The sequence below is a fragment of the Falco naumanni genome, chromosome 13 (genome assembly GCF_017639655.2).
Source record: "Falco naumanni isolate bFalNau1 chromosome 13, bFalNau1.pat, whole genome shotgun sequence".
NCBI classification, from domain to species: Eukaryota; Metazoa; Chordata; class Aves; order Falconiformes; family Falconidae; genus Falco; species Falco naumanni.
In genome coordinates, this window is record NC_054066.1 from 1,957,363 (window position 1) to 1,984,172 (window position 26,810).

General features: G+C 60.6%; 3 protein-coding genes across 4 annotated transcripts; 2 read left to right on the forward strand and 1 right to left on the reverse strand.

Moving 5' to 3' along the window:
- Window positions 1-1,378: 1,378 nt before the first annotated feature.
- On the forward strand, window positions 1,379-8,886 carry CFAP410 (cilia and flagella associated protein 410). 2 transcript variants are annotated; one of them, XM_040613652.1, is made up of 7 exons: window positions 1,441-1,588; window positions 2,912-2,930; window positions 3,607-3,653; window positions 4,446-4,675; window positions 5,306-5,477; window positions 6,122-6,215; window positions 7,807-8,886. In XM_040613652.1, the coding sequence occupies exons 1-7, from the start codon at window positions 1,458-1,460 to the stop codon at window positions 7,930-7,932; spliced, it is 819 nt and encodes a 272-aa protein (XP_040469586.1). In that variant the 5' UTR covers window positions 1,441-1,457; the 3' UTR covers window positions 7,933-8,886. The 2 variants fall into 2 exon arrangements, with proteins under 2 accessions (XP_040469585.1, XP_040469586.1); XM_040613651.1 differs by lacking the exon at window positions 2,912-2,930 and having other exon boundaries at window positions 1,379-1,588.
- A 2,623-nt stretch (window positions 8,887-11,509) lies between these two features.
- On the reverse strand, window positions 11,510-18,014 carry PFKL (phosphofructokinase, liver type). Its single transcript, XM_040613746.1, has 22 exons — window positions 17,881-18,014; window positions 17,394-17,467; window positions 17,228-17,305; window positions 16,936-17,125; window positions 16,569-16,734; window positions 16,442-16,486; window positions 16,259-16,367; window positions 15,841-15,936; window positions 15,668-15,760; window positions 15,180-15,305; window positions 15,002-15,066; window positions 14,761-14,824; window positions 14,528-14,674; window positions 14,343-14,413; window positions 14,172-14,259; window positions 13,889-14,041; window positions 13,585-13,749; window positions 13,311-13,372; window positions 12,841-12,952; window positions 12,661-12,760; window positions 12,424-12,529; window positions 11,510-12,338 (listed from the first exon to the last, which is right to left on the reverse strand). The coding sequence occupies exons 1-22, from the start codon at window positions 17,963-17,965 to the stop codon at window positions 12,191-12,193; spliced, it is 2,343 nt and encodes a 780-aa protein (XP_040469680.1). The 5' UTR covers window positions 17,966-18,014; the 3' UTR covers window positions 11,510-12,190.
- A 1,821-nt stretch (window positions 18,015-19,835) lies between these two features.
- PROCR (protein C receptor) lies at window positions 19,836-22,756 on the forward strand. Its single transcript, XM_040613864.1, has 4 exons — window positions 19,836-19,956; window positions 20,521-20,757; window positions 21,837-22,103; window positions 22,187-22,756. The coding sequence occupies exons 1-4, from the start codon at window positions 19,902-19,904 to the stop codon at window positions 22,297-22,299; spliced, it is 672 nt and encodes a 223-aa protein (XP_040469798.1). The 5' UTR covers window positions 19,836-19,901; the 3' UTR covers window positions 22,300-22,756.
- The last annotated feature ends 4,054 nt before the right edge of the window (window positions 22,757-26,810 follow it).

The following is a 26,810-nucleotide window of genomic DNA, read 5'->3' on the forward strand; positions in this document are numbered from 1 at the left end:
CAGATCCTGCAGCTGCCTTCACTGACACGTGGCCCAGGCAGCCAAATCCTGTCTCAGAAGCCACCTCATGCCAGCTGGCCTGTGAACAGCTGCAACACAGAAAAGTCAAGAACTCCAAAAATTGCTTCAGCTGCCTCCAAGCGCTTTATATGCAGCTCTAAAAGCCTCTGTGCAACACCTGTGCACTGGATTTCCAGCCTGAGGTCCTGGCTAGCTCTCCATGGGTGTGATGGCAGCCCAGTGCTGAGAGACAGAAAGAAGAAAATGCAGAGGGATGATCTGCCTGATCTGCTTATCCCACATTTTTCCTCAAAAGTGTATGCCCATTGGTCCCAATAAATGCATCTTTTGGCCCCCTGCTTATCCAGAAGCGTGGCGGTAAGGAAGGTTGGGAGCTCAGTGCCACCCATGTCCCCTCCCCACCATGAGGCCATCCCCACCACCACCACAACGGAGGGTTCAGTTCCAACGTATTTGAAGTGCTGCACCAAAACACCAGTGCAAACAACTAAAAACCATCAGCCTCCATTCCTACAGTGGTTTCTGTTGCTGAGTAAGGCTGAAACACACAGAAAAACATCGGGGAATTCTGCATTAACCCTTTCTTTTGGACTGTCAGTCCTTGCTAACCACACTGCTTCTTCAGGCCTCTTCATTCCAGCCATCCCAGTTCAACCTGTGTTTTCGCCCCCCAGGTAGAAGATTGCGGCAGCACGACACAGCAATTTTACCCCAAAACATGAGAGCAGGAGAGGCCTTGCAGCTCCTGGTGCTGATGCAGTCAGCAGTGCTACCTGAGTTTCTATACGTTAACATACAAGGTGGTGTAGAAATACGTGGAAGTATGTATTTCATTTATGCACCCTTGTTATATACATATATAGTGGGGTATATATGTATTCTATGTGTGCACAGGTATATATACTTATGTGTAAAGTTAGATATAAATATATATACTGTAAATGTGTAGCTATATGTACGCAATATTCCCTAATTAACATGCAATGAAATTAGTAATACAATTTGCACGTAACTATTAAGTAATTAAGTAAAACTGTGCCTCAGGGGGCTGCAGGGCAGCCAGCTGCTGCGGGCAGCCCCAGCAGCCACAGCCCGAGCACAGCCGGGTACCGGAGGAGAACTGCCCCGGCCCTGCCCTGCCCGGCCCGGCCTGCCCTACCCTGCGCAGCCCAGCCTACCCTACCCGGCCCGCCCCGGCCTGCCCTACCCTGCGCAGCCCAGCCTACCCTACCCGGCCCGGCCCGGCCTGCCCTGCCCGGCCCCCGGCCTGCCCTGCGCAGCCCAGCCTACCCTACCCTGCCCTGCCCGGCCTCCCCTACCCTACCCTGCCCTGCCCGGCCCCCAGCCCAGGCTGCGGGAGGGAGGCCGGCCAATGCCCCGCGGGGCTCCGGTGCCAAGGCCCGTCCCGCCCCGGCCGGGAGGAGCCTACGCGGGGGATGGGTCCCGCCCCTGGCGATGGCGGCGGCGCCGCGGCCCGGCCCGGCCCGGCCATGAGGCTGACGCGGGCGGCCGTGCTGGCGCGGGCCAAGGCGGCCGCGCTCGATGGCGTCCGCCGCCTCAACTGCTGGTGGGCGCCGGCGGGGGGGGCCGGGGCCGGGCGGGAGGCGGGCCGGGACGCGCAGTCGGGCCCACGGCGGCAGCCGGCCCGGGGAGACGGGCAGGCCTGGGCCACAGGGAGCAGGCAGGGCTGGGGGCGAACGGGGGATGACGGGCAGGGCGGGGGGGGGGCAGGCAGGGATGGGGGGGGCAGGCAGGGATGGGGGGCAGGCAGGGATGGGGTAGGGAGGCAGGCAGGGATGGGGGGCCAGGCAGGGATGGGGGGGCCAGGCAGGGATGGGGGCCAGGCAGGGATGGGGGGCCAGGCAGGGATGGGGGCCAGGCAGGGATGGAGGGTCAGGCAGGGCTGGGGTAGGGAGGCAGGCAGGGATGGGGGGCCAGGCAGGGATGGGGGGCCAGGCAGGGATGGGGGGGCAGGCAGGGATGGAGGGTCAGGCAGGGCTGGGGTAGGGAGGCAGGCAGGGATGGGGGGCCAGGCAGGGATGGGGGCCAGGCAGGGATGCGGGGGCAGGCAGGGATGGAGGGTCAGGCAGGGCTGGGGTAGGGAGGCAGGCAGGGATGGGGGGGCCAGGCAGGGCTGGGGGGCCAGGCAGGGCTGGGGGGCCAGGCAGGGATGGGGGCCAGGCAGGGATGGGGGCCAGGCAGGGATGGGGGGGCAGGCAGGGCTGGGGGGGGCAGGCAGGGCTGGGGTAGGGAGGCAGGCAGGGCTGGGGTAGGGAGGCAGGCAGGGCTGGGGTAGGGAGGCAGGCAGGGCTGGGGTAGGGAGGCAGGCAGGGATGGGGTAGGGAGGCAGGCAGGGATAGGGAGGCAGGCAGGGATGGGGGGGGCAGGCAGGGATGGGGGGGCAGGCAGGGATGGGGGGCAGGCAGGGCTGGGGTAGGGAGGCAAGCAGGGATGGGGGGGCAGGCAGGGATGGGGGGGCAGGCAGGGATGGGGGGCAGGCAGGGCTGGGGTAGGGAGGCAAGCAGGGATGGGGGGGCAGGCAGGGATGGGGGGGCAGGCAGGGATGGGGGGGCAGGCAGGGATGGGGGGCAGGCAGGGCTGGGGTAGGGAGGCAAGCAGGGATGGGGGGGCAGGCAGGGATGGGGGGGGCAGGCAGGGATGGGGGGGGCAGGCAGGGATGGGGGGGGGCAGGCAGGGATGGGGGGGGGCAGGCAGGGATGGGGGGGGCAGGCAGGGCTGGGGTAGGGAGGCAGGCAGGGCTGGGGGGCAGGCAGGGATGGGGGGGCAGGTGGCCTGCGAAGGGGTGAACAAGGAGGCCCGTGGTGGGGCTGGGGGCAGCAGGTGGGGGCTGGGCCCTGCCGTGCCGGTGACCCCTGCTCTCCTTCCGCAGGGGCAGCCACCTGACCGATGTAAGTACGGCGCAGCGCTCCCGGGCCCGGGCGGCCGTGGTGGACCCCAGCCCGCACCCCGCCGGAGGGAAGCCTGAGCCAGCAGCCGGTGTGGGGAGAGGATGGGGTTGACGGGGCGCTGAGGAGGGCGCAGGCCTGGGTTTGGGCTGGCCCGGTGCCAGTGAGCTGCAGTGCTTTTCAGAATTGATTAGCATCTCATAGGAAAAAAAAAAAAAGAAATAAAAACGATTGGTGGTGTTTTGAGAGAGCGCTTGGAAAATTCCACTCTGAGGTCCTGTGCAGACCCCCAGAGAGTGGGACCCTGAGTCCTGCGTCATTTGTTTGGGACTTTGGATGGCGTGCCCTTGTTAGGAGAGGGCTGTCTGGCGTAGGAGGGATCCTCTCCTGTGTCTGGTGGCTGGAAAACCAGCACAGAGACTGCGGAGTTGCTGGAGCAGAAGAGCAACGTGATGCTGGTGTCTGCGCTTCCACTGCTGGGCAGAGAGGGTGGAGGAGCTGCTGACTCTGCACTGACCATGGCAACAAATCTCTCTGGTGGTGTTAAGCTTGGGTTAGACTCAAGCAAACCCAAACTGCTGTTTTGCTTTTATCTGCCCCGTGTGTGATTTTAAATTGCTTTTATTTGTATTTGTTTTCTGGGAGTGTCAAATTGCTGTTTCTGTCTCTTCCTGCACAGATATCGATATGCCGGGATTTGCCCAACATTGAGGTGATCACGTTCAGGTGAATGACAGACTGCCAGCTTTGGAGAGGGCAGGGGAAATGGCCTTTCTCGTGGGGCTGTGGCTTGTCCCTTGGTTTCTTACCACTTTTCTGTGGTTGTGCATCTGAGCTGCCTGGCTCTTCATGCCCGATTTCTCAAGCAGCAGAGATGCAGAAGTGATTATTCTTCTGCTGGTTCCTATGCATGTTTCCCTTTGCTGCTCAAGAAAATAATCTCTGTTTTGAGAAGTGTTATAAACCTCTTAGGATTGTTGCTCCCCAAGTCCTATTCCGTAGTTTGGATGGGGATCTTCTGGGCCTCTGCATGGGGCCAGTTTGCAGAATGCTTGTTGAAATGCTTCATGGACCTCACAGAGCTTTTAATTTCTGTAAGCCTCCCCCTAACACACCTACTCTGGGGATCCCACGGACCCAGTGCTGTCTGTGAATCTGAGCTTTTTCGCTTGGGAATCTTATATGGGTTCTCCTTCAGCAAGTCTGAGGAACTGCTACAGAAACGTGTGCAGGTGCGACAGGTGTTAGGGGGAAGCAGAGGCTGTTCATCATCAGGAGAGAGGAGAGCCTGCTTTTTTAATTCTTTCCCCTGTTTAAAACGATGAAATGCTATAAGCCCACTGAATGTCTGTTGCCATGCTGTGGCACGGTGAGGTGCCACGGTGAGACTCCTCAGTGAAACTGTTGCAGGAAAGGGGGCTGGAAAGCCACTGCGCTACAGGGGCTGTGCTGCCACCTAAACAGTACAGCGAGGGAGGGGTGGGCTTGCTGGTCTCTGACCCTGCTGTCTCTCTTCAGCGTGAATGGCATCTCAGACCTCGAGCCGCTGAATCAGTGCCAGAATCTGAGTGAACTCTATCTGAGGAAGAACAACATTACAAGCCTAAATGAGCTCTTCTACCTCAAAAACCTACCCCGGCTGAGGGTCCTGTGGCTGTCTGAAAATCCCTGTTGTGGGTCAGACCCCCACCGCTACCGAATGACGGTGCTGCGTAACCTACCCAGCCTGCAGAAGCTTGATAACCAAGGTGGGTGCTTGCAGGTAAAGGGACAACCCCAAGCTACAGGCAGGGCGACATGGAAACCGGTAACGTGTTGGTTCCTCTCTTTAAGGCATCCTTTGACTCTTCCTTGAGTCAGGATGTGTTAGAGGTTGAGCATCCCTTCTGCAAGATCCACCGCTTCTGTTTTCTCCTTTCCCTTCCCTGCAGCACCAGAGTTAACACCAGCAGGACTAAAAGCCTCATTGTAGCGGAGATGGTGCCACTAATTAGTGGTTTTTTAGAACTCTTTGCTGTGGCAAAACAAAGATTCTGTAATTGGATCTGCTGTCATTAAAAAAAAGAGAAGCTTTTCCATCTGGTAGCAGTAATTTGGTAGCTTTTGGAGCCTTCTCCAGAGACAAGAGATAACAAAGCATGTTTGCGTCCCTCCCTGATACCTTTCTGACTTTGTGAGACGGGTGACAGCTGCCAGTGTCCTCCTTTGCGGGTTTTACTGCAGGAGGAGGATGAAAGCAAAAGGCCAGTACAAAGGACACTTTTTGGCCCAGACCCCAGTGATGTAGCTCTGTAGCAGCAGTACCTGCCCTGTTACAGCTGCTGTGTTCCTGGGCTGCTGGAGCTTGTTGCAGCAGGCTTTTGTTTTGGTTTTTGCAGCTGTGACAGAGGAAGAACTGTCCCAGGCCCTGGTTGATGGTGAGGAGATTACGGCCCCACCAGCTAGGAGAAATGTGGAAAACGGCTGCCCTGAGTCCACTGTATCTAGTGCTGCTGAATCCACAACAGAGACTGAGAGTGAACTGCTGAACTTCAGTCTGGAGGAGACAAAGTGAGGGCTTGCTCGTGAGCTGTTAGGATTTCTGGGCTGAACTCGCATGTGGCATGAAAGGACCCTGCCAGTCAACCCTGATATTCCGTGGGCCAGGCCTGCGGCTGGCACAGATTCCTGTTGTTCCAGTTACCGTGGTGGAGCTGTGCTGGTTTAATAGCACTTGTGGGTCTGGTTCTGTATCTGCAAAACAGGCTCTTCTGTAGGTGGGTACTTACTCTCCAGTGTCAGCTGCATGTGCGGACAGAGATGGATCCTCTCTGAAGCGTGAGCCCCAGTCCATTCCTGCTTATCTCTGCTTCTGCAACACGCTTTGGCGCATGTCAGCGCTGCGGCATGTGTTGTTCCAGTGCACTGTCACACGGTCTGCAGTCCTAGCTAGTGTCAGGCACGGGAGTCTGTTGCCCCAGGTGGGGGTGCAAGCAGACTCCTTGTGGCGGCATCCTCATTTATATTTTATAGCTGTGAGGTTCTTGCTTCACGTGGGAATTTTGCTTGGGGTGTTGTGGTGTGTGAATAGATGTGCCTTGAGTCCTTAGCTGGATATTTCTTGCGTGGTTGCCCATGATTAGAAAGGATTCACCTGGCAGTGTAAGGTTCTCCCAGCTGGTCATAATAACGTTTGCTCTTCTTCCCCTTCTTAGCAAAATTCGAGAGGAGCTTGGTATGAAGCCTGTTCCCAGGGATAAATTTTCCTCCTTTTCACCTCGAGGGACAGACTGCAGCTGCAAGAAGAGAGTGAGTATCTTTTAAAGACCAAATTGCTTTTCATTGTGTGCAGCTCTGGGCCCCCCCATTTCAGAAGGATGTTCAGGTGCTTGAATGCGTCTGGAGGAGGGCAGTGAGCTGGTGACAGGGCTGGAAGGTGTGTCCTGTGAGGAGTGGCCGAGGGACCTGGGCTTGTCTAATTTCAGGGGGAAAGGAGGCTGAGGGGCAACCTCATTGCTGTCTGCAGCTTCCTGAGGAGGGGACATGGAGAGGGAGGTGCTGAGCTCTCCCCCCTGGGATCCGGTGACAGGACACACAGGAATGGCTCAAAGCTGCGCCCGGGAGGTTCAGGCTGGACAGTAGGAAGCATTTCTTCACCAGGAGGGTGGTCACACCCTGTAGACATGTCCCAAGCCTGTCACGTGTTTAAGAAGCATTTGGACAATGCCCTTAATATGCTTTAACTTTTGGTCAGCCCTGAAGCAGACAGGTCATCAGTTGGACTAGGTGATCTTTGTAGGTCCATTCCAACTGAAAATACTCCATTCTCTTCTATCTTTAAGACATCATGCAATATAAAGAAAGCCCAGTGGAGTTTGTCCTCTTGGTCTGTCTGCACACAAGCTCACGTGTGCCCCTTCACTGGGGTTGTGCTAGGAACACGTGCTGGATGGGCAGCAGCTGAAATGCAGCTGGCAGACTGTCGGCCTAGGGGGAGGTTGCTTCATTGAGAGCTTAGGTGGTTCCTCAGCCCCTTCCGTGGTGTAGCCTTGGATGAACTTCATGGATCTTGGTTGTTCAGCTGGGAATTGCTGTCCGTTGGGCTGAGCGCCATCACTTCAATTGATGCAGGGAGGCCAAAGTGAGATCTAGACCACGTTCTGCCTCATTCTGATGTTAGTTGCCTGCGATCTCTGTTCACGTTTTATGAGTGAACACTTGAGTGAATCACTTTGCAGCATCATGAGTAGTACCCACGGGCTTTGGCCTTCAGGAAAAGAAAACATTAAAGGGGAAATGGCCACAGATTGCAGCAGGGGAGGTTCATGTTGGATGTTAGAAAAAATATTTTCCCTAGAAGCACAGTTATTTAGGAGGCTGCAGAATGTCTCCCTGGAGTTTTGCAAGACATGGTTTGACAGAGCCATGGTCTGGTGCTGGCAGTAGTCCTGTGTCAGTGCGGGGGCTGGGCTGAAGGCCTTCAAGTGTTCCTCCCAGCTCACGCTTTCACAATTCTACAGGCTCTTCTTATTCCTCAGATCAGAAGGTTCCTGTCCTTTCCCATCCTACATGTAGTCACGCTGGAGAGAGAGGGCGGCTGCTCTTGTACTCTTGTATGCGCCTTTCCTCACAGAAGCCTGAGCCAGAGGCATGCGGGCAGTCGGTGCAGGACTGGGCGGATGGGTTTGTCCTGCATTCCAGTTCACCTCCTGACACGTCTCTGCCGGTGTTTGCCCCGAGGGCTTGGTTGTTCTGTCCCTGTAGCTGCAGGTGGCTGTTGCAAATGGCCGGCTGTGGTGGTGGTGGTGTTCCTAGAAAGAGCAGCTTTGAAAATCAAGTGTCTTTTTCTGGGCTGGTGTTAACATGCTTGTGTAAAGCATTGTCTTTCTCGTCCCGACAGAACAATGTCCTGAATGCCATCCTGCTTCTCATGAAGGAACTGGACACGGAGGGTCTGGAGATAGTCCAGCAGACGGTGGGGAGGAGACTGCAGGCGTTTCGGAAGAAGGAGCTGCAGGAGGAGTGACAGTGCCCATTACAAACCTCCCTGGAGCACCAGCCAGCCCCAGCCCCGCAGCGCCATTCTGCCCACACATGCCTGGCTGCAGCCAAAGCCTCCGTGTTTCCCGCTGTGTTTCCCCTGCGGAGGGGCTGGGACGGGGTGCTGCTGGCTGCCCCTGCCCCGTAGCTCCCGACATCACCCCCAGCTGTGTATGTCACACTGGGGCGGGCAGCACCTGACCTGGCTTGCGGGAGCTTTCCTGCTTGTGTAACAGGCTCAGTTAACGTTTGTGTCTCATGTCACTGGGGCTGTTTGATGGGAGCTGCCGGTAAATCAGCAAAGCAAAAGCGAGCGGGGCCGCAGTGAGAGTGCTGCTGTGCTGCGCGATCGAAGGGGGCTCGGCAAAGCCTGCTGCCAGCTAGAAAGGTCACTGCTTGTCAGTGGCTCCCTGTCGGACTAACCGGCAGCCAGCCCCTGTGTGTTTGCAGGCTCTGAAGGCAGTTTCTACCACAGAGTTTGTTTTGTGAAGTCTGTCGGGGAGATGCTGCCTGAAATGATCACCCAGAACTGTCTGGTGCAGATTGTGAAGGTCAATGTCAAATTCCTAATTTACATTCAACTCATGACTTCTGGTCCTTGTTAGTGCATGTAGCACCTGACTTGGCAATCAGGCGGACCAAAGAAAAGCTCGGTGCAGCCTAGGTGAAACAAATTACTCTCTCCTAGATCCTGAATGCTCAGCTGTACTCTCACCCCCACATGCCCCTGTAGGCATCTTAAGGAAACAACGTTAGAATAAACCGCCCCTGTGCGTTTTTAGGAGAAAACGAGCCAAGCGTTACTGTCAGGTTTGCGCAGGCATCGAGGGTGGCATTTCTGTGTAACTGAAAAAGCTGCATTTACTAAGATTTTGTAGAGCCGCTAAATACAAATGAAAATGTTGTGACATACCAAATAAAACCAATTATCCCTCTCGGACGTGTAGGCTGTGTCTGGGGTTCAGCAAACATAGCGAGAACAACTGACTCTGGGCATTGCTCCATTATGTCTGGTTCATGGCTTGCATTGTTAGCCCTGCGGAGCAGGAGCAGCGCTGTGGGCCCCTGCGTCTTCCCGCTTCACTGGACCCGTGAAAGGGCTCGCCCGCCCCCGGCGCTGGTTGATTCTGCACCGAGCTGCTGCAGGGGCTGCTCTTCAAAGGGACTGTGCTATTTGGGAACCTTGCAGCCACAAGTCAACGCCGAGTGCAGGAAGAGGCAGCGGGCAAAGCTCACTTGCTCATGGCAGAGGCACAAAGCCCACCCAGGCAGGGCGATGGCCTCCGAGGCACAGGACGCGGCCCCTCTGTGCCGCTCGGCTGCAGACCCCGGCCCTGTGTGAGGTGGGGTGGCGTGTCCGCATCCCTGCTACCCCACTTTGTACGGGGGTCCGAGCACCCGTGCGCCGGGTCACGCTGCTGTGAGGAACGCTCCTCGGGGATGGTGACAGCCTGTGTCCACAGGCCTGTTTACTTGACCTTGGTGGGAAGGGGCACAGTTTGACCCTCGTCACTTGGATGAAGATTGCTGATGCCTTTAACTCCTCAAATGACCTAGTTCTTGCCTTCTGCATTAAACCCAGCTGCGTTTAAATAGCCAGTGTGATTTATAATGTACCAGACTTTCCTTGACAGCCAGGGCCTGAGAGACATACCCGTCATCTTGTTTGCATCTTGCCCTTGTGCTGAGGGCATGTCCTCTCCCAGGCTGCCTCGACAGCCTGCTCGGTGGCAGTAGTCGCACCCGTCTGTGTCAGGGGACAGGGGAGCCAGACCCCCCAGCTTTGCTGGGAGGAGAGTGATCAAAGCAAGTGTCATGGCTTGTCATCAGGGCAGCTAATGGAGCAACTGCCGTGGCCTGAGGCTGCTCTGGCACCGTTCCTCCCCTCCACGCTGGAGAACTCTGGCTGTTAATCCCTGACTGCACGACTGTCCCCGAGCAGAGCTCGCTGCCTACGTGCTGCGCTTGTCGCGCTTGGCTGGTGCGGGTGCTCCTGGGGCCGGGTGAGCTGCCCTGGGTGCTCCCGACGGCTCCTCGCAGGGTGACCCTGATCCCGCGCACCCTCGGCACAGCCCAGGGGGGGCTGGCCTCTTCCCTCTGGGGACCTGGCAGCCTGCCTTTCGCTGAAGATGCTCATGGCTTTTTTGCTCTGCCCTCTCCCCAGGGCCGGGGGGCAGCCGGGGCTGGGCTGGCCGTGCCTGGGTGCACCGTCACCGCATCCCCTACTGCTCGTTCTAGCAGCGCACGGGGTGGTTGCCCCCCTGCAGGATGCTGGGGCTGTCCCTGTCCATCTCCCCCCACACACACACAAGGGATCTGGGATCTGGCACTCCAGGCTTTTTTGAGTGGAAATGAGGTGCGAAGGCTCCAGTGACCCCTGTCCCCAAGTGCATCCAAATGCGAAGCTGGCCTGAGCGTGGGGACACCCCCTTCCCCATTAACACCCTGCACCCGGCTGCTGGAGGGCGGCTGCCAAGAGCTGTGTGGTGTGACCTGCTTTCGCCCTGACCTGCCCCAGCGGGGGATATGGAGCAGCGAGGGCAGATGTTTCCCGGTCTCAGCCTGTGCCAGCGGCTGTCCGTCCGCGGGTCCGGATCCAGCACAATTTGTGTCCAGCCCAACCGCAGGGGTCCTGGAGGCCAACGGTGGGGCAGGTGTGGGGGACACCACAGCGCGGGATGGTCCCTGGCTGATGGGAGGTCCTGCACAGGAGCCAGTCGGGGCTCCTCAGATGTGGGACGGTGGAAGAGCCTGTTTCCCATCGCTGGCGCTCGGAGGATCGGCCAGGTCTGCCTGGGGTCCCCACAGCAGATACTCGCCTGGGAAGAGCCGTGATGCAGCCTCCCGTCAGCAAGGTCTGCTCTTGCTGTGTGTCCAGCTCTGGCAGGGAAGGTGAAATAATTACCATCTTCCTCCGGAGCCTAAAACAAGTAACGTGGCCAACTAGAGGAAAAGCACTGAAATCAGGGACTTGGCACTTGGGGACAACTTGCTGGAGGAAAAAATAACTGTGTGTTTGACCCAAAAGACTGTGATGCATCTTGGTGCTGGCAAGGCCTCAGAGGCTGGAGCTGTCAGCCAAAAGCCCCAGGAGGGAAGTGGCCTGGGAAAGGGGCGATGCACACGCACAGCCGGCCGGCCGAGCGCGGCGCAGTGCAGCCAAGCCCGAGTGCTGCACGTGGGAGCCGGCCCGCTTGGCAGCTGCCCTGAGAAACTGCCTTAACAAACATCTCGCCGCCATAAATCACTTCTGCGCTTTCTTTGAAGGTGGGAACCAAAACAAGGAAGAAGCAATTTTTCTCTGGGATTGCGAAGTCTGCCTGCAGAGGGGTGCTGACCTTGCAACCGCCACGGCCCGGCAAGGCAGAGGCCGCCTGCGGTCCCGCTCTCTCAGGCTTTGAGGACAGAAGCAGGGAAACCTCCTGGCCCAGCATTAATCCAGCTCTGGGAGACCATCTGGCTTTGTTCATGGGGACTGTCCCCCCAACCGTAACCCCCGGTCTGCCCCCGCTTCCCTTCCCACGGGGACTTGGCGCACAATGACCACTCTCCAGCGAGGCAGGTTTGGCTCCAGCGGGTTTTATCTCTAGAGGAGGAGAGCAGCGCTGCGAACAGTACAAGATTTGGGAGTGTCACAGAGCAGTGGTGAGATGACAGGCATGGCACCCGAGGCCACACAGTGACGGTCACAGCCAAGCGTCATGCAAGGTGGCCAGGGAAGAGGGGCTTGCCAGGACCGGTACTCTGTGCTGCGCCCTCCAGACATGCCATTGGGCAAATGCCACGGGAGGATGGAGCTTTACCTCACGGGGCAGCCGAAAGCCCCTGGAACCAGCCCCTACCCGCTCCGGGATGGCAGCGTATCCTCCTCAGCTTCCCTCCTGCGCGCAAGGCAGGTGACTAAAAGCAGCAGTTGGCTCAGGCGGTCAAGCCGCTACATAAGGAATCAAGATACCCCATCATTAAATAACAGCAATAAACTACTAAGGGAAGATTAAGGGTCTGGGCTCCGCAGCTGGGCTCTAGCAACACCTCTTTTCTGCATCTGCACAGGGATCAGACCCTGGACCAGCCACCTGGGGCAGGACTGTGCTGGTTTGGGAGCCACAGCCAGGCTCTGCCTGCTTTAAGGGGTTGATGGCGAAGCTACACGGCTACTGAGAACAGGGGAGACCCGGCGCTCCCCGAGCAGCACGTGGGGATGGAGAGGATGTGGGTGGGGGCTACGGCTTGGGCTGGTGGGACTAGAAGCCCTTCTCAATGCTGAGTGTGCGGCGGGTGACGTGCTCCATCTTCCCCGAGATGTACTCGGTCAGGCTGATCTGGTAGTTGGCGAGCATCTTCAGCATCAGCCGCAGGTTCAGCCACCACTGCTCCTGGGGCAGCCTGTGCCTGCGCAGGGGGAGACATGGCTCTAGAACCTGGGAAGGTCCCCCTGGGACCTGGTGAACTGCTGGGACATGGGGATGGGACTTACTCAAAATCAGTGACTTTCTTGAGCTCCGTCACGGGGCTGAAGGCCACCACCTTCTTCCTGAGCCCGATCACGCAGGCAGAGTCTCCCGAGTTGGCAAACACACGCCCTGGGTAGGAGAACACTGTCGACTGTGGCTGCCTTGCCGGGGGCCAAGTGGCCAAGACCAGAGCAGCAGGGGCTGCCCGGTGCCACCAGCCTCCCCACACCCCACCACAGAACCCACAGCCCTCGGCTCACCCTTACGATAGACCTCCTCCAGCTTCTCTGACATCCACAGCACCGCCTTCACTCCCAGCTTGGTCCCGTAGTTGCGGTCAAAGGGGGTCGGGGCTCCCCCCTGGGGACAAAGACATGGTGAAGTCAGGCCCATCCAAGTCTTGGGGAAAGCAGTGGCCCATGTTGCCCTGTCCCCTGTACCTGCTGGAGGTGGCCCAGAACGTTAATCCTGCAGTCAAAGATGCCTTTGCCCTCAGAGGAGTAGAGGTTGTAGAGGAACTCGGTGGTATAGTGCTCATGGCACTTCTCATTGCTGGGGAGCAGAGGGAAGGGATTGGGGGGGCTGCTCCACAATCTGGCATCCCCAAGGGGTCCCTCTGTGCTCCCCTAAACACCTATTTTTGCTGGGTTTTGTTCTACCTGAGGCCCAGAGCGCCAGCCCATCGGCCCAGGATGCTGGGGCAGGGTGGGGACAGCAGCAGAGGCGTCCAGCACAGGACCATCCCTCTGGCCGAGCGTGGCGACCCCGGGCAGGATGCCACGCGCCCACCGTGCCAAACCTCGCTGCACTCAGGGACTGTCTCTGGCCACGGGAAGGGCTCAGCTCTGGCCTTGCTCCCTGCCACAGGGCTGGGTTTTTCAGTGAGTGACCCCAGGCGCCCCCAACTCACCGCAGTACCAGCCCTCTCTGGATATCCGTCTTCATTTTGTCAGTCAAATGTTCCACGTTGGCCTGCAAGATGAACGCCAGGATGCTGGCAGCCATCCTGGGTCCCTCTGGTCCTCTTGTTTGGACCCAAGTGCCACTAACATCAACCCAGCAGCTTCACGGGGCTTGGCCATGTTCCTCCAAACTCTGCCCTGCCTCGGAGCCTTCCCTTTCCCAGTTTTCCATCCTATTTTACCCAAACGATGCTGCCAGAAAGCAGCTCCTACTCTGCTCACCTTCAGGTCATGGATGGTGAAGGGATCTTCATAGACGTAGGCGGCGTCGGCGCCCACTGCAATGCCAGTGACAGTCGACAGGTACCCGCAGTAGCCCCCCATTGTCTCCACGATGAAGACGCGGCGCTTGGTGCCTGAGGCCGACTGCTTGATGCGGTCACAGCTCTGCACCAGGAGAAGCCGGGGGTCACACCAGGAAAACCTGTCCTTGCTGCCCGGGATGGGACGCTGGTTCGTTCCCGCATGCCATCCCAAAACATGGCAGGACCTGGGACCCAGCGAGCTGCCCCCTGCCCTCCCTCACCTCCATGGCCGCGTTGACAGCTGTGTCCGAGCCCAGGCTGAAGTCGGTCCCCGGCACGTTGTTGCTGATGGTGGCAGGGATGACGCACATGATGATGCAGAGCTCCTCGTACTGCCCGCGGGCCTCCACCAGCTGCAGCACCCCCTCGTACGCCTGCAAGGAGCCGAGGACTCGGGACATGCCCTGGGGCCGGATCCACATCCCAGAAGGGGTGGCCCGGGGTGGCCTGCGCCGCCCGCGATGCCGGCAGCCCCACAAACCAGAGCTGAGGATGCCCCCACACCTCAAACCCCCCGATGACCAGCAGCCCCTGGATGTTGAATTTCCGCACGTTCTCCACAATCTTTTCCATGCAGGTCTTGGGCAGCGTCCTGCGGTAGGGAAGGGGAGGAGAGGCCGTGGGGTGAGGACAGGGGTGTCCCCTCCCCTCCCAGCCCCCTGGGGCTGCACTTACCGCTTGGTGCCCAGCATGGACCCGCCACGTCCCAGCCAGCCTGCCACATCGTGCCAGCCCACCTCACGGATCTGCAAGCAGCAGCGCTGGGTTTTAGGATGGGAGAAGCACCCTGCCGCTGCCCCCCAAGCCCAAACCCACCCCCTTGGGAAACCCGCAGCACCCAGGCTCACCGTCCCCCTTACCTGCCCCTTGGACAAGCCCTCGAAGCCGTCGCTCACCACGTAGATGGTGTGCCCCTGGCAGATGCCAATCCGCACGGCCGACCTGACGGCAGCGTTCATGCCGGCGGCAGGGGCACCCACATTCAGGATGGCCAGGCTGAAGGGGCTCTGCAGCGACAGGGATGGGGATGGCACGTTGGTGTGTGTTCCCAAGGCAGGGATGATGTCACCTGCTGCTCCTCATCCCTCCTTACCTTCTCCTGTGCCGGTTTCTGGTGTGCCAGCAGCTTGTAGATGTTCCAGTTGTTCTCAAAGCTCCTGCAAGGACAAGGCGGCGTGGCCCCGAGGGGCGCCTGGACCCCAAGGCGTGGGGGGGGATGCCCTCCCAGCTGCAGGAGCCCATGGTTCCCCCCCAAGGGAGAAGCCCCCAGACCAGCATGTCCTTTTGGCCACTCCATAGGGATGTCTCCCCCCATCCCGGTCCCCACTCCTCACCTCCCACGGAGCTGGATGGCCTCCTCAAACCTCTTCTCATCCATGGCCTTCTGCACGTCCTTTGTCTTGGGGGGAGAAGAGATGCAGCACCGTGACACCCACGCTTATGGGGAGGGGAGCAGGACCCCCACCCAGCGGGCTGGCGTGCCTGACACACACCCCCCGCCCCGATACTCACCACCTGGACGCACTCCATGAGTGGCAGCCGCACTGACTGGTTCCCCGAGAGGCTCACCACGCAGGCGGGGGTGTCCGGCGTGGCCTCCAGCAACGCCATCACCGCCTCCATCCCCATCTTGCTGCTCTGCAACAGGCAAGGGGCACCCGCCGCCTCGTGACGCTGGGGCCACCCACGCCAGCCAGGCGGGATGCTCCCCCGTGCTCACACAAGGATGCTCCCACGACCTTGGAAACCAGGCGGCTGCTGGCACACCCAACTCACAGCCAGAGAGCTGCTGGTTTCATTTCAACAACCCGTGAAATTTGCAGCAAATGAGGGGACCTGGGCATGCGGCTGTGCTCGGCACAGCGGGGGCCACCCCTGCGGGGGTCGTCTGAGCCTCAAGCCCTTTGCAACAGGCAGAGGGAATGCAGGAGCGGGGTTCCCCACCAGCCTGCTGCTTTCTGCAGGGTGACCCCCGCTCCGTGTCCTCCCCCAGGACCTACCAGCACACGGTCAAAGGCTGACGGGGTCCCTCCGCGCTGGACGTGGCCGAGGACGGTGACCCGCGTGTCAAAGCCCAAGCGTTGCACCACCAGCTGCGGAGAAGAGAGGATGTCATGCTGGGGACCCACCAGTCACCCTGGGTGCCGGAGTGGGTGCCAGAGCGGGCGCTTACATCCTTCACGTAGTTGGAGGAGATGGGTTTGCCACTGCGGTCGATGGCACCCTCGGCAATGATAATGATGTTGAGCCGCGACCCTCTGCTGCGTGTCTGGTGTGAGGGGAGAAAAAGAGCTGCCACGGCTTAGCCAAAACTCACCGGCGGCCGAGCCTGAGCACCCTCCCCCGCTTGCCACCAGCTGCTGCCTGGGGGGTGGCTCAGGCTCAGGGTGGCTGAGCCCCCGAGCCAGCGGTGCCCCTGGCACGCGAGGGCTGGATTTGCGCTCGGCTGAGTGCCCCGTTTCACAGGGACAATGGTGGGAGCTCCCGAAGCTTCGCAGGGGCTGGGCACCGGCTGTGGGGCTCAGCCCGGGTGCCTGCGGGGATGCTCTGGGGTGAAAACGGGGACAGGACCTTAGGAAACCCCCCCTCACCTCCCCAAGCCTCTCACACATGAGGTCCTCCCAGCCATCCTCCGGAGGGGACTCAGGGATGAAGAGCCAGTCGGCGCCCGAGGCCAATCCAGACACCAGCGCCAGGTACCTGGGGGGACACGGCGGTGGCAGCACCGGGCCTGGCCCCCGAACGTGGCACCCCGTCACACCGCAGGGGCTTACCCACAGTGGCGGCCCATCACCTCCAGCACGAATGTCCGCTGGTGGCTGCAAGGACATGGGTGGGAGGAGAAGGAAGGTGGGTGCGCTGCTCCAGGGGGGTCCAGCCCCCAGCCCCAAGCCCGCTCACCTCTGCGCCGTGGTGGTGATGGCGTCGATCACCTCCATGATGCGGTGCAGCGCCGAGTCGGTGCCGATGGTCATGTCGGTGCCGCAGAAGTCGTTGTCGATGGAGCCCACCAGCCCCACGATGTTCAGGTGGCAGTTCTCCCGCGCCACCTCCTCGCTGATCTGCCCTGCCGGGGGGGACCGCCGTGCCACTGATTATTTTGGGGTGCCCCCATCCCCCACCAGCATCGGGCCGGATCCTGCCGAGCAGCGGAGGAGCCCAGCCCTCCCTGGGGGTCACAGTGACAGGGTGGCACCTGTGGAGCTCAGCACCCTTTGAATGCTTTCACTCTCCCCACCCAGTGCGTTTGGGAGGGGGGGTCACCCACCGTCTTGGACCAGCTCCTCCAGCAGCCCACCCCACTCAGAGCGGAAGATGTCGGCGCCCGTCAGGCTGCCGTCCCCGCCGATGACGCAGAGGTTGGTGATGCCGTGCTCCACCAGGTTACGGGCGGCCCGCAGCCGGCCCGCGCGGGTGGTGAAGGCCTTGCAGCGGGCACTGCCAATCACCGTCCCGCCCTGCAGAGGAAAAGGGGGGGGGGGGGCACAGCTTGTCATGTAGCTTTTTTTGGGGGTGGTGGTTGGATTTGGGGGTCCCGTGTCCCCACCGGTGAGCCTCACCAGCTGGATGATGTTGGAGACGCTGAGCCAGTTGGCTTGCTTGATGTTGTCTCCCCCCTCCACCAGCCCCTCGTAGCCCTGCGAAGAAGATGGGGGTGAGGGGGACCCCGGCACAGGGGGGGCAGCTGCCCCCCACCCATGATGGGGAGCATGGGGGTGCCCCAACCTCGTAGATAAGGAAGACCTTGGCTCCCACGTATATCCCCATGCGGGTGACGGCGCGGACGGCGGCGTTCATCCCTGGCAAAGTGAGAGGTGAGCCAGGGTGACCTCGAGGGACCCCACACCCCACGGGGCACCGGATCCCAGGGGTGTCCCGCCCCCTCGAGTGGGGGGGCCCAGAGACCGGGGAGCTCCGCGCACGGGTGGCAGCCGCAGGTGAGCGAGACCCGTCAGCCATCCCGGGGGGCCGCGACCCCCACGGCGGGTGCTCGGGGGTGGGCACGGGGAGGTGGCGCGGGTGGGCCGCGGCGACCCTTCCCGTGCGTGGAGGACACACGGGAGCGGGGTGCCCGTCCGTCCCCTCCCCCGCCGCGGGCTCCCGGGCAGGAGCGTGGGCCGCGTCCCGGCTGCGCGCCCCGAGGCCCCGCGGATGCCGCTCCCGCCCGGCCCCCGGCCCCGGCCCCGGCCCCGGCCCCGCTCCCCCGCCGCACCTTGCGCATCGCCGCCGCTGGTGAGCACGGCAATGGCCATGCCGGCCCCCGCCATCCGCAGCCGCTCCAGCTCCGCCGCCGCCATCGCTGCGCTCCCGGCACCGGCGCCGCCGACCCCGCCCCGCCGGGACACGCCCCGCGGCGGCCCCGCCCCCGGCCCCGCCCCCGCCCTCGGCCCCGCCCCGCCATGTTGTGCCAAACTCTGCCATACCGCGCCATGCGGGGCCGTACCACACCATATTGTGCCAGTCTGCACCATGTGGTGCCATACTGCGCCATACCACACCATAGTGCGCCGTAGCGCACCATACCATGCTGTGCGGTGCCATACTGCACCATACCACACCGTATTGTGCCGTACTGCACCATGCGGTGCCATACTGTGCCATACCACACTATACTGCACCATACCATACCATTCTGTGCCGTATCACACCATACTGTGCCATGCGGTGCCATACTGCACCATACCACACTAAGCCATACCACACCATACTGTGCAGTGCCATACTGCACCATACCACACCATATTGTGCCATACTGCACCATGCGGTGCCATACTGTGCCATACCACACTATACTGCACCATACCACACCATTCTGCGCCATATCACACCATACTGTGCCATGCGGTGCCATACTGCACCATACCATCACACTAAGCCATACCACACCATACTGTGCCATACCACACCATTCTGCGCCATATCACACCATACTGTGCCATACAGTGCCATACTGCACCATACCATCATACTGTGCCATACCATCATACTGTGCCATGCTATCATACTGTGCCATACCACACCACACTGCGCCTTGCAGTGCCATACCACACCATACTGTGCCATGCGGTGCCATGCTGCACCATACCACACCATACTGTGCCATGTGGTGCCATATTGCACCATGTGGTGCTATACTGTGCCATACCGTCCCATATTGTGCCATACTGTGCCATGCTGTGCCATATGGCACCATATTGCGTCGTGCTGTGCCGTATAGCAACCATGTTGTGCCAGACTGTGCCATACCATGCCATGTGGTGCTATACCATGCCATACTGCACCATACCATACCGTATTGTGCCATACCACACCATACTGCACCATGTGGTGCTGTACTGTGCCTTGTGTGCCATACCAAACCGTGCAGTTCCATAGTGTGCCATACTATGCCATACTGCACTATATGGCGCCATACTGTGTCATGCCGTGTCATATTGTGCCCTACTTTGCCATACCACACCATATCATGCTGTACTGCGCCATACTGTGCTGTACTGAGCTGTACCACACCATACTGTGCCATACTGCGCCATACCATGCTGTACTGCGCCATACCATGCCACACTGTGCTGTGGCAGGTGATGCCATGCTGGTATGTGCTGCCGCCCAGGCTGATCCAGCGGGGAAAACTGGATATTTTAATAAAAATTCCATTATTTCTTGTGTGTATAATTACTTTAGGTGTAATTAAAACCCACACAGCGTGATCCCGGGCAGAGGTTTCTCGGTCCCAAGTCCCCACCCAGCTCATTACAGTGGCTTCAGGGATGCTGCATCCCGAGGGTCACATCCTGCCAGGGGTGGGGGTCCTGCCACAGCTGTGCTTGCCTGAAGTGCCAGCACTGGCCACCTGCCCCAGGCCCCCCGAGGGGCACAGCGTGTCCCCCCATCCCTCCCGGAGCAGCCCCCGCACCGCTGGGTCCCCGCCGGCCCCCCGCCCCACCCAGGGGAGCGGGGACGGGCCCTGCCTAGCGGAGGGACGGGGAAACTGAGGCAGGCGCTGGCGAGCTTGGCGCCTCATCCTGCGTCAGCATCACCGGGTCCTGTGGGGCCCAGCACCCCCCGCACGGCCGGCAGGGAAGGGGTGTGGGTGGCCCGGGATAAGGAAATGGGAGAGACCTGGCCCGAGTCCCGCTCTCCTCCTCCCGCAGCCCCACCTCCCCGGCCCTTAACTCCCCGCCAGGCCAGCGGGGCACCCTCCGTCCTGCCCCTGTCCCTGTCCCTGTCCCCACGATGCTCCGGGTGCTGCTGCTCTGCGGGGCCCTGGGCTGCGGTGCGGGCCAGGCAGGTGAGGCAGGGACACGGTGGCGGTGGGGTTGGAGAGGCTTGGGGTTGGCATGGAGGGGGGGACATGGTTTGTGGAGAGGGGACGGAGCGGTGGGTGATGTCCGGAGGGGACGGAGCGGTGGGTGATGTCCGGAGGGGACTGAGCGGTGGGTGATGTCCGGAGGGGACAGAGGGGTGGGTGATGTCCGGAGGGGACTGAGCGGTGGGTGATGTCCAGAGGGGACGGAGCGGTGGGTGATGTCCGGAGGGGACAGAGGGGTGGGTGATGTCCGGAGGGGACAGAGGGGTGGGTGATGTCCAGAGGGGACGGAGCGGTGGGTGATGTCCGGAGGGGACAGAGGGGTGGGTGATGTCCAGAGGGGACTGAGCGGTGGGTGATGTCCGGAGGGGACGGAGTGGTGGGTGATGTCCGGAGGGGACAGAGGGGTGGGTGATGTCCAGAGGGGACTGAGCGGTGGGTGATGTCCAGAGGGGACGGAGCGGTGGGTGATGTCCGGAGGGGACAGAGGGGTGGGTGATGTCCAGAGGGGACTGAGCGGTGGGTGATGTCCGGCATCTCTCGCAGTCCCACTCACCTTCACCATGCTGCAATGGACCCACGTCTCCGACGGTAGCTCCGTCTTCTGGGGGAACGCCAGCCTGGACGGGCAGCTCAGCCACCTCCTGGAGGGGTTTAATGTCACCCAGGTGCTGCCGCTGGAGCCCCCTGACGCCTGGGCCAGGCGGCGGCAGGATGTGGACACCTACCTGCAGCTCTTCGGCCAGCTGGTGAAGTTCTTCAGCAAGGAGAGGCCCATCAACTGTGAGTGGTACCCAGAGGGGGGCACAGGGGCGCCGGGTCCCACTGGGGAAAGGGAGCCCCGCGGTGCTGCCTAGACATGGGGACAGCTCTCTGGGGACAGCTGGGCAAAGGGATGGGGACATGGCCACATGCAGAACCTGTCTCTGGGCAAAAGGAGCCCTGCTGCAGAGCTGGGAGTTTCTTACCTGGAGCTCACCCTGGGAAGAGGGGGATGCTCAGCCTCCTGCTGCCCCTCAGGGAAAGGGCTGGGGGCTGCAGCTGGGGGGATGGTGAGGTATAGGGACCCTGCCTGCATCCCACCTGCACCCTGCCTGCACCCCGCTTGCACCCCCCTACACCCTGCCTGCAGCTCCCTACACCCTGCCTGCACCCTGCCGGCACTGCCTGCACCCCCCTACACCCTGCCTGCACCTCCCTACACCCTGCCTGCATCCTGCTGGCACCCTGCCTGCACCCCCCTACACCTTGCCAGCACCCTGCCGGCACTGCCTGCACCCCCCTACACCCTGCCTGCATCTTGCCTGCATTGTGCCTGTGCCCTGCCTGCACCCTGCAGCCTCTGCAGCGGGGGTGGGATGCTGGCAGCGAAGGTTTCATGGTTTCGTTGCTCCTGCCTGCATCAGTCCACATGCCCGTGTTTCCTCTGATGCTCCTGCCTGGAGTGTTTTACCTTCATTTTCTTTGTCACCCCCCCCTGCAGTTTTTGCCCCAGCCCTGGGTTTTCCTGCCTGGCACTCGGGGAGCCCTGTCCCACCTCGGGGTCCCTGGCACGCCCCATGCCTCTCCTTGCCCAGTGTTCCCAGGCTGGCAGTGCCACATCCTTCGGCACCCTGTGCTGCACAACCACCATCCCTGTAACCCGAGGCTGTGCTGTCCCCAGATAAGAAAAAGAAAAATAAGCACGGCCACCCCACCACGCGAAACCTCGCTGCCACCAAACGGAGCGAAGCCAAAGCGCCGGTGGGCCGGGTGGTGCGGGCTGAGGCCTTGCAAACTCGGGGCACAGCTTGATGCTGGTGACGGCAGTGGGCTGCCGAGGCTGGGACATGCTGACCCTGACCCCCACTCTGTCCCTGCAGACACCCAGAGCTTGTGCTGCCACCTGGGCTGTCAGCTCTTCCCCAACGGCACAGCCCACAGCTTCTACGAGGTGACCCTCAATGGGACAGCTTTCCTCAGCTTCCACGTCCCCAGCGCCACCTGGAAGCGGCACTGGCCCGGCAGGGACGCGGTGGCCACCTTTGCTGAGAAGGAGCTGATGAAGTACAGCAAGACCACCGAGGACCTCCAGCATTTCCTCAATACCACCTGCGTTGGCATCCTGCAGGCTCAGAGCGCCAGGACAGGTCCGTGCCGGGGCTGGGACGGGACACAGTGGCGCGGTGGGGGTGACCCCAGTTGTCACCTCCATCCTTCTTGCCTTTTGCAGGAAAACAGAGCAGCCGGTCGCATGCCCCACTGGTGCTGGGCCTGATCCTGGGGGCCTTCGCCTTGCTGGGCATTGCTGTGGGGATCTTCTTGTGCACAGGAGGGAGCTGCTAGCGGAGCTGTCAGCCATCCCATGTCACCCCACGAAGGCAGGAGATGGACCCATCATCGCCCCATGGAGGGACCGAGCCCGTGCCCCACAAAGGATGCATCTCCCCAGCGCCACGAGCTTTGCTCCCAGAGGACACCGGTGGCTTCCCTGTCTGGCCCCAGCAGGGCTGACCCCCCCAGCAGCAGCACCCTGCCCCAGGGACGGTCCCTGCGCTGGGCTGGCACGGTGCGCTGAGGCTTAACACAGAAATATGCTTGTCATGGATGGAAAAAAACAAGAAGGCGGGGAGGGGGGCAATTGGCAAGAGGAACAGTCAGGAGAGGGTTAAAAGGATGGCACTGAGACCCTCACGTATCCCTGTGCCAGTGGGGATAAAAACATGGGACAGGGGGCAAGGATGTCACACCTTTGTGGCACCGCTTCGAGATGTCGTGCAATAAAACCGCCCGCCAGCGCTCACAGTGCGTTTGGTTGCTCTCCCTTCCCCCCCGCAGCGCCGATGTGGGGCTGCAGGTCCATCGCGGGGGGCAGGCATGGGAGTGGGGGCTGCGAGGTGCTCCTCAGCGTGGCCAGCCCCTGTGTGGGACCCCGGCCCGTGCAACGAGTTTGCGAGGCCTCTGGAAAGGGGGGTTTGCGCCTCCGGAGCTCGGTTCGTGCTGCCCACAGCCTCGGGCGGACTCGCTGAAGGCATTTTGCCAATGGCCAAGTGGCAGCGCTTCGTTTATTTTTCATTTCCTTGTCCTCGAGGGAGACACCGAGGCTGAGCACAGGCAGCTGTAACGGGAGATGCTTTTTCTGAGCAGATGAATGCCTTTAACGCTCTCCCGTAAGGATGCTGCCCGGAGGGATACGGGAGCACGGGGACACCAGGCGAGGGGCAGGGCGGGCATGGTGGAAAGGCCCAAGGAGCAGCTAAAGAAGCGCAGGGATGTGTTGCCACCACAGCACAGCGGAGTCACTGCTTTGCTTTCCTTTTCCGCGATCTAGATCCGAGCTAAAAGCTGCTCTTTGACTGTTTAAACCTTGGTTATAGTAATAACAAATCCTGGCTGTGTTTCCCTTCATAGCAAGATTTTGAGCACGACACCCTCTCGTGTTCATCTCCACTGCCCCGAGGGCAGGAGGGGCTGGGGGTGAGCCAGGAGCTGGCCTGGGCCACCAAAAGAGGGGACAGCACAGGAGCAAGGAGCTTCCCTGGATTAACCCCCAGCTCACCCCTTTCTAAATACCCTTCCCTGCAGCTCAAAGCAAGAACGAAAGGGTGGGCAGGGGGGAAGGCAGAAAAGGAGTTGCAGGACAGAAAGGGGATGGGAAGATGACATAGCGGTTGTCCTTAAGGAGGGATGGAGGAGGAGGTCTCCAAAGACCACATCTCATCACCCTGGCCACGGGCCACCCACCCGGGCAGCCCCCGCCCCCACCAGGCTCCCAGGGCAGGGGCCAGGGTGCTCCCCACCCTTCAGTGGACTTCTTTGGAAAAGGGAAATGGCAGCCAAGAGGCTGAAGGATCCAAAACAACAAGGCTGAGGCACGTCAACGTCATTGCTCGGCTTCTACAGCAGCGACCTTGGCAGGAGCTCTGCCGCGGGCCGAGCACGGCGTGTCCCCACCACGCGGGCACCAGGGGGGATGAGGCTGATGCTGGAGGTCAAACGTGGTAGGTTTGCTCCCCACGAAGGGATAAGAACACTCATCGCCAGCTTCCAGTGAGGAGCCACGGCATTCACAGCTCTGCTTTGGGTTTTGGACCTGGGGCATCTCCGCTGCCTCCACGTGGAGGCAGGTGCCGCCCTGTGGTCACAGGACCTGGAGTGACTCTCATGCCAGGTTCCCCCCCCAGCAGCTCCTCGCTCCAGCTGGGAGGGCAGAGCGTGGGTCCCACGGGACCCCCAGGCCGCGACGGTGCCGTCGGGCACGGGCTGGCAGCAGGGATGGCACCTGGGACAGACCCAGGCTGGAGAAACCGAGGTGGTTTGGAACAACAGGGCTTGTTTGGCTTTTTGTTGCTGAAATAAATAATTTTTTGGACAGATGAGGAAGTCCCTGTTTAAAGAGCTCTGGAAAAGCCTTTTTCCTGCCCCTGGGCCCCCCGTGCATGTTGGCTGCAGCAGGAAAGCGCTCCAGAAAGGAGCCGACTCTGCTGCTGGTCTCTTGAGTCTCCGCCAGTGCTCAGAGGGGGACGGGGCCCCAGCAGCGGGGATCCCCCCAACACTGCAGCACCCGGTGAGGCAGCCACATCCCGAACTGTGCCTGGGGGCACCGCGCCCAAGGCTGCCACCCCCATCCCAGGGCCACCTCCTGCGGGGGGACCAGCACCACTGCCTGACACAGACATGGTGGCCAAGAGCAGAGGGGTTGTGGCAACAGCATCTACCTCCAGCGCACCGCAGCCCCGAAGTTTCTCCTCCTCACCCCAAACCCCAACTGCCTCATTGCAGGGCCACCAATACCTGGCCCAGCGTAGCGTGCTGGGGCCATGTGGCCTGGCTGCCCCGGCCGGTGAGCTGGGGTCCCTCTCCACCACCACTCCAACATCTACCACCTCTCCAGCAGCTGGTAGCCGCATCCATGGCCAATCCTCTCCCAAATTTGGTTATTCTTCCACTCTTGATCACAGCTCGGGACAGGCGCCAACACCTAACCGCGTATCCTGTCAACAGAAGGATGTTTTTAATTTGGTCCTTGGGGTTTTTTTGCTTTCTGCAAGAGGGTGAACAAACCCACACGCAGACCTTGGGAGGCTTTAACCAACCCTCCTACGCAGCACTGCCCCAAAGCAAACCCACCTGGCCATCCACACCGCTGTCCGTGTGAGGCTTTGCTTTCCATGCGCCGCATGGTTTCCATCACTCAGCCCTGCTGTCCCTGGCTCAGATAAGGGTCGAGATACGACATCCAGCCTTGAACCTCACTCCAGTAAGACGATGCCAATGTGCTAAGAACCAGCTTTGCCCTTCACCCACATCAGCTCCCACCCCAGTGTCGGTGTCCCTGGCTGTGTCCTTCCAGAGCTTCAAGACCCCGGCACAGCATCCTTGGCTCCCTGCCCCAGCCACCTGCGGTGCCCTGCCTAGCCCCAGGGACAAAGGGACCTGCCTGACAACACAGTGATGGGCTCCTGTGCCTGCCCGGGTGAGAAGGGGGGGCAGCAGCTCGGACCCCCCGTATGTGGCTTATTAGGAAAACACGTAGCATCAGACATAAATCTGGAAGGAAGAAAGGATTATCCTTGTAAACACCCCCTACGCTCTTGGTGCCGGTGTTTGTGTCATCATTTTTCTGGATTAAACAAGCTCTGTTCTTCTAAATTTCCCCAGAAGTCACATTGTCACAGCCCCACACAGTTTCGTTCATCACCAGCTTTGGGACATCCTTTGTAACCCGGGGGCTGCACTGGGCTGCGGGGGGCTGCAATATGCACAGCCCCCAGCCAGCCCTCCCCCGAGCACGGGATGCTCCTTTTTATTTTATTTTTTTTTTTGGGGGCAACAGTTTTGGAGGTAGAGGCTGTCGGGTATCTACTTTCTAGCAGCCTCCTGCTCCCACACGAATGGGCAGGTCCCTGGAAATGTTGAACAGCCGAGGGAAGGGCTGCGTTGGCACGTGGCTCCTTGCAGGGCGCGCGGGTGCCCGGGGCCCATCGCAGCCTCTTCCCGTTCCGCTCGCCTCAGGTCAGCGTGCCTGACCAAGCCAGAGGGAAGAGGAGGAGAAAGCTGGCTGCTGGCCACAGGCAACAGCAAACAGGGCTACGTGGCACTCGGGGTGAAGGGTGGCTTCTGGGCAGCAGGACACCGCCAGTCCCACCGCACCTCCTGCCCTGCCCCAGCTGGGCTGTCCTCTCCCTGGGGACCGCTGGGACCGAGCCAGCCCTCGCACGATGCTCCGGCAGCGCCGCTCATCTGCCCGATGGCGGGGGGCAGAGCTGGGGCTGCCGTCCAGGAATCCCATTGAGGACTCCAGCAAGGATTCATCGCTTCACCTTGCCAGGAGAGACCCCCACGGTCTCCAGATCCTTGAGCAGATGTGTCCAGGAACATCACAGATCCCTGTGCCTTCAGAGCCGTTTTTTCCTGAAACCAGTCACTTCCCCCCTCCTATCGCCAGTGCCTCTCTCAGAAGCAGAAAAGTTTAGATACAGATAAGCACTTTACAATAACAAACTCTTCAGGGAAAATCTTGAGCTCACTTGCACTGTACTTGCAGAGAAGTTTCCATGGAAAAAGAAACCGCTGTTTGGGAACACTTTCAGCCCCTGCCCGGGGAGGAGGGATGCTCTGTGCAAGCAGTGCCGCTTGCTGTGCCGGGAAGTGACAGCAGTGGCCCTCGGCACGGCTGAAGCCATCGGGGGGGGAAAAGGACCCCCTTGGGCCAGGCTGCGCCCCGGCACCCACGTACCTAATGCTGAAGCCCCTGGTGCAGCCCCAAAATGTCAGCACGCGGGCTGGGAGAGGCAGCGTGACTTTAGACGGGGCAAGCCCAGACTGCAGAGGGACAGAAGCAGACAAGGCTGCCA

Bases quoted from the DNA above. Each gene is read 5' to 3' on its own strand.
- CFAP410 (XM_040613651.1), top strand. From the start codon at position 1,394: ATGCCCCGCGGGGCTCCGGTGCCAAGGCCCGTCCCGCCCCGGCCGGGA. The intron at 1,589-3,606 runs GTGGGCGCCGGC...CTTCCTGCACAG, and splicing joins GTCCGCCGCCTCAACTGCTG to ATATCGATATGCCGGGATTT. The intron at 5,478-6,121 runs GTGAGGGCTTGC...TCCCCTTCTTAG, and splicing joins TTCAGTCTGGAGGAGACAAA to CAAAATTCGAGAGGAGCTTG.
- PFKL (XM_040613746.1), bottom strand. From the start codon at position 17,965: ATGGCGGCGGCGGAGCTGGAGCGGCTGCGGATGGCGGGGGCCGGCATG. The intron at 15,306-15,667 runs GTAGGTCCTGGG...TGCCTGTTGCAG, and splicing joins CAGCCTTTGACCGTGTGCTG to AGCAGCAAGATGGGGATGGA. The intron at 13,750-13,888 runs GTGAGGGAGGGC...CTCCTGGTGCAG, and splicing joins CTGTCAACGCGGCCATGGAG to AGCTGTGACCGCATCAAGCA.
- PROCR (XM_040613864.1), top strand. From the start codon at position 19,902: ATGCTCCGGGTGCTGCTGCTCTGCGGGGCCCTGGGCTGCGGTGCGGGC. The intron at 19,957-20,520 runs GTGAGGCAGGGA...CATCTCTCGCAG, and splicing joins CTGCGGTGCGGGCCAGGCAG to TCCCACTCACCTTCACCATG. The intron at 20,758-21,836 runs GTGAGTGGTACC...CTGTCCCTGCAG, and splicing joins CAAGGAGAGGCCCATCAACT to ACACCCAGAGCTTGTGCTGC.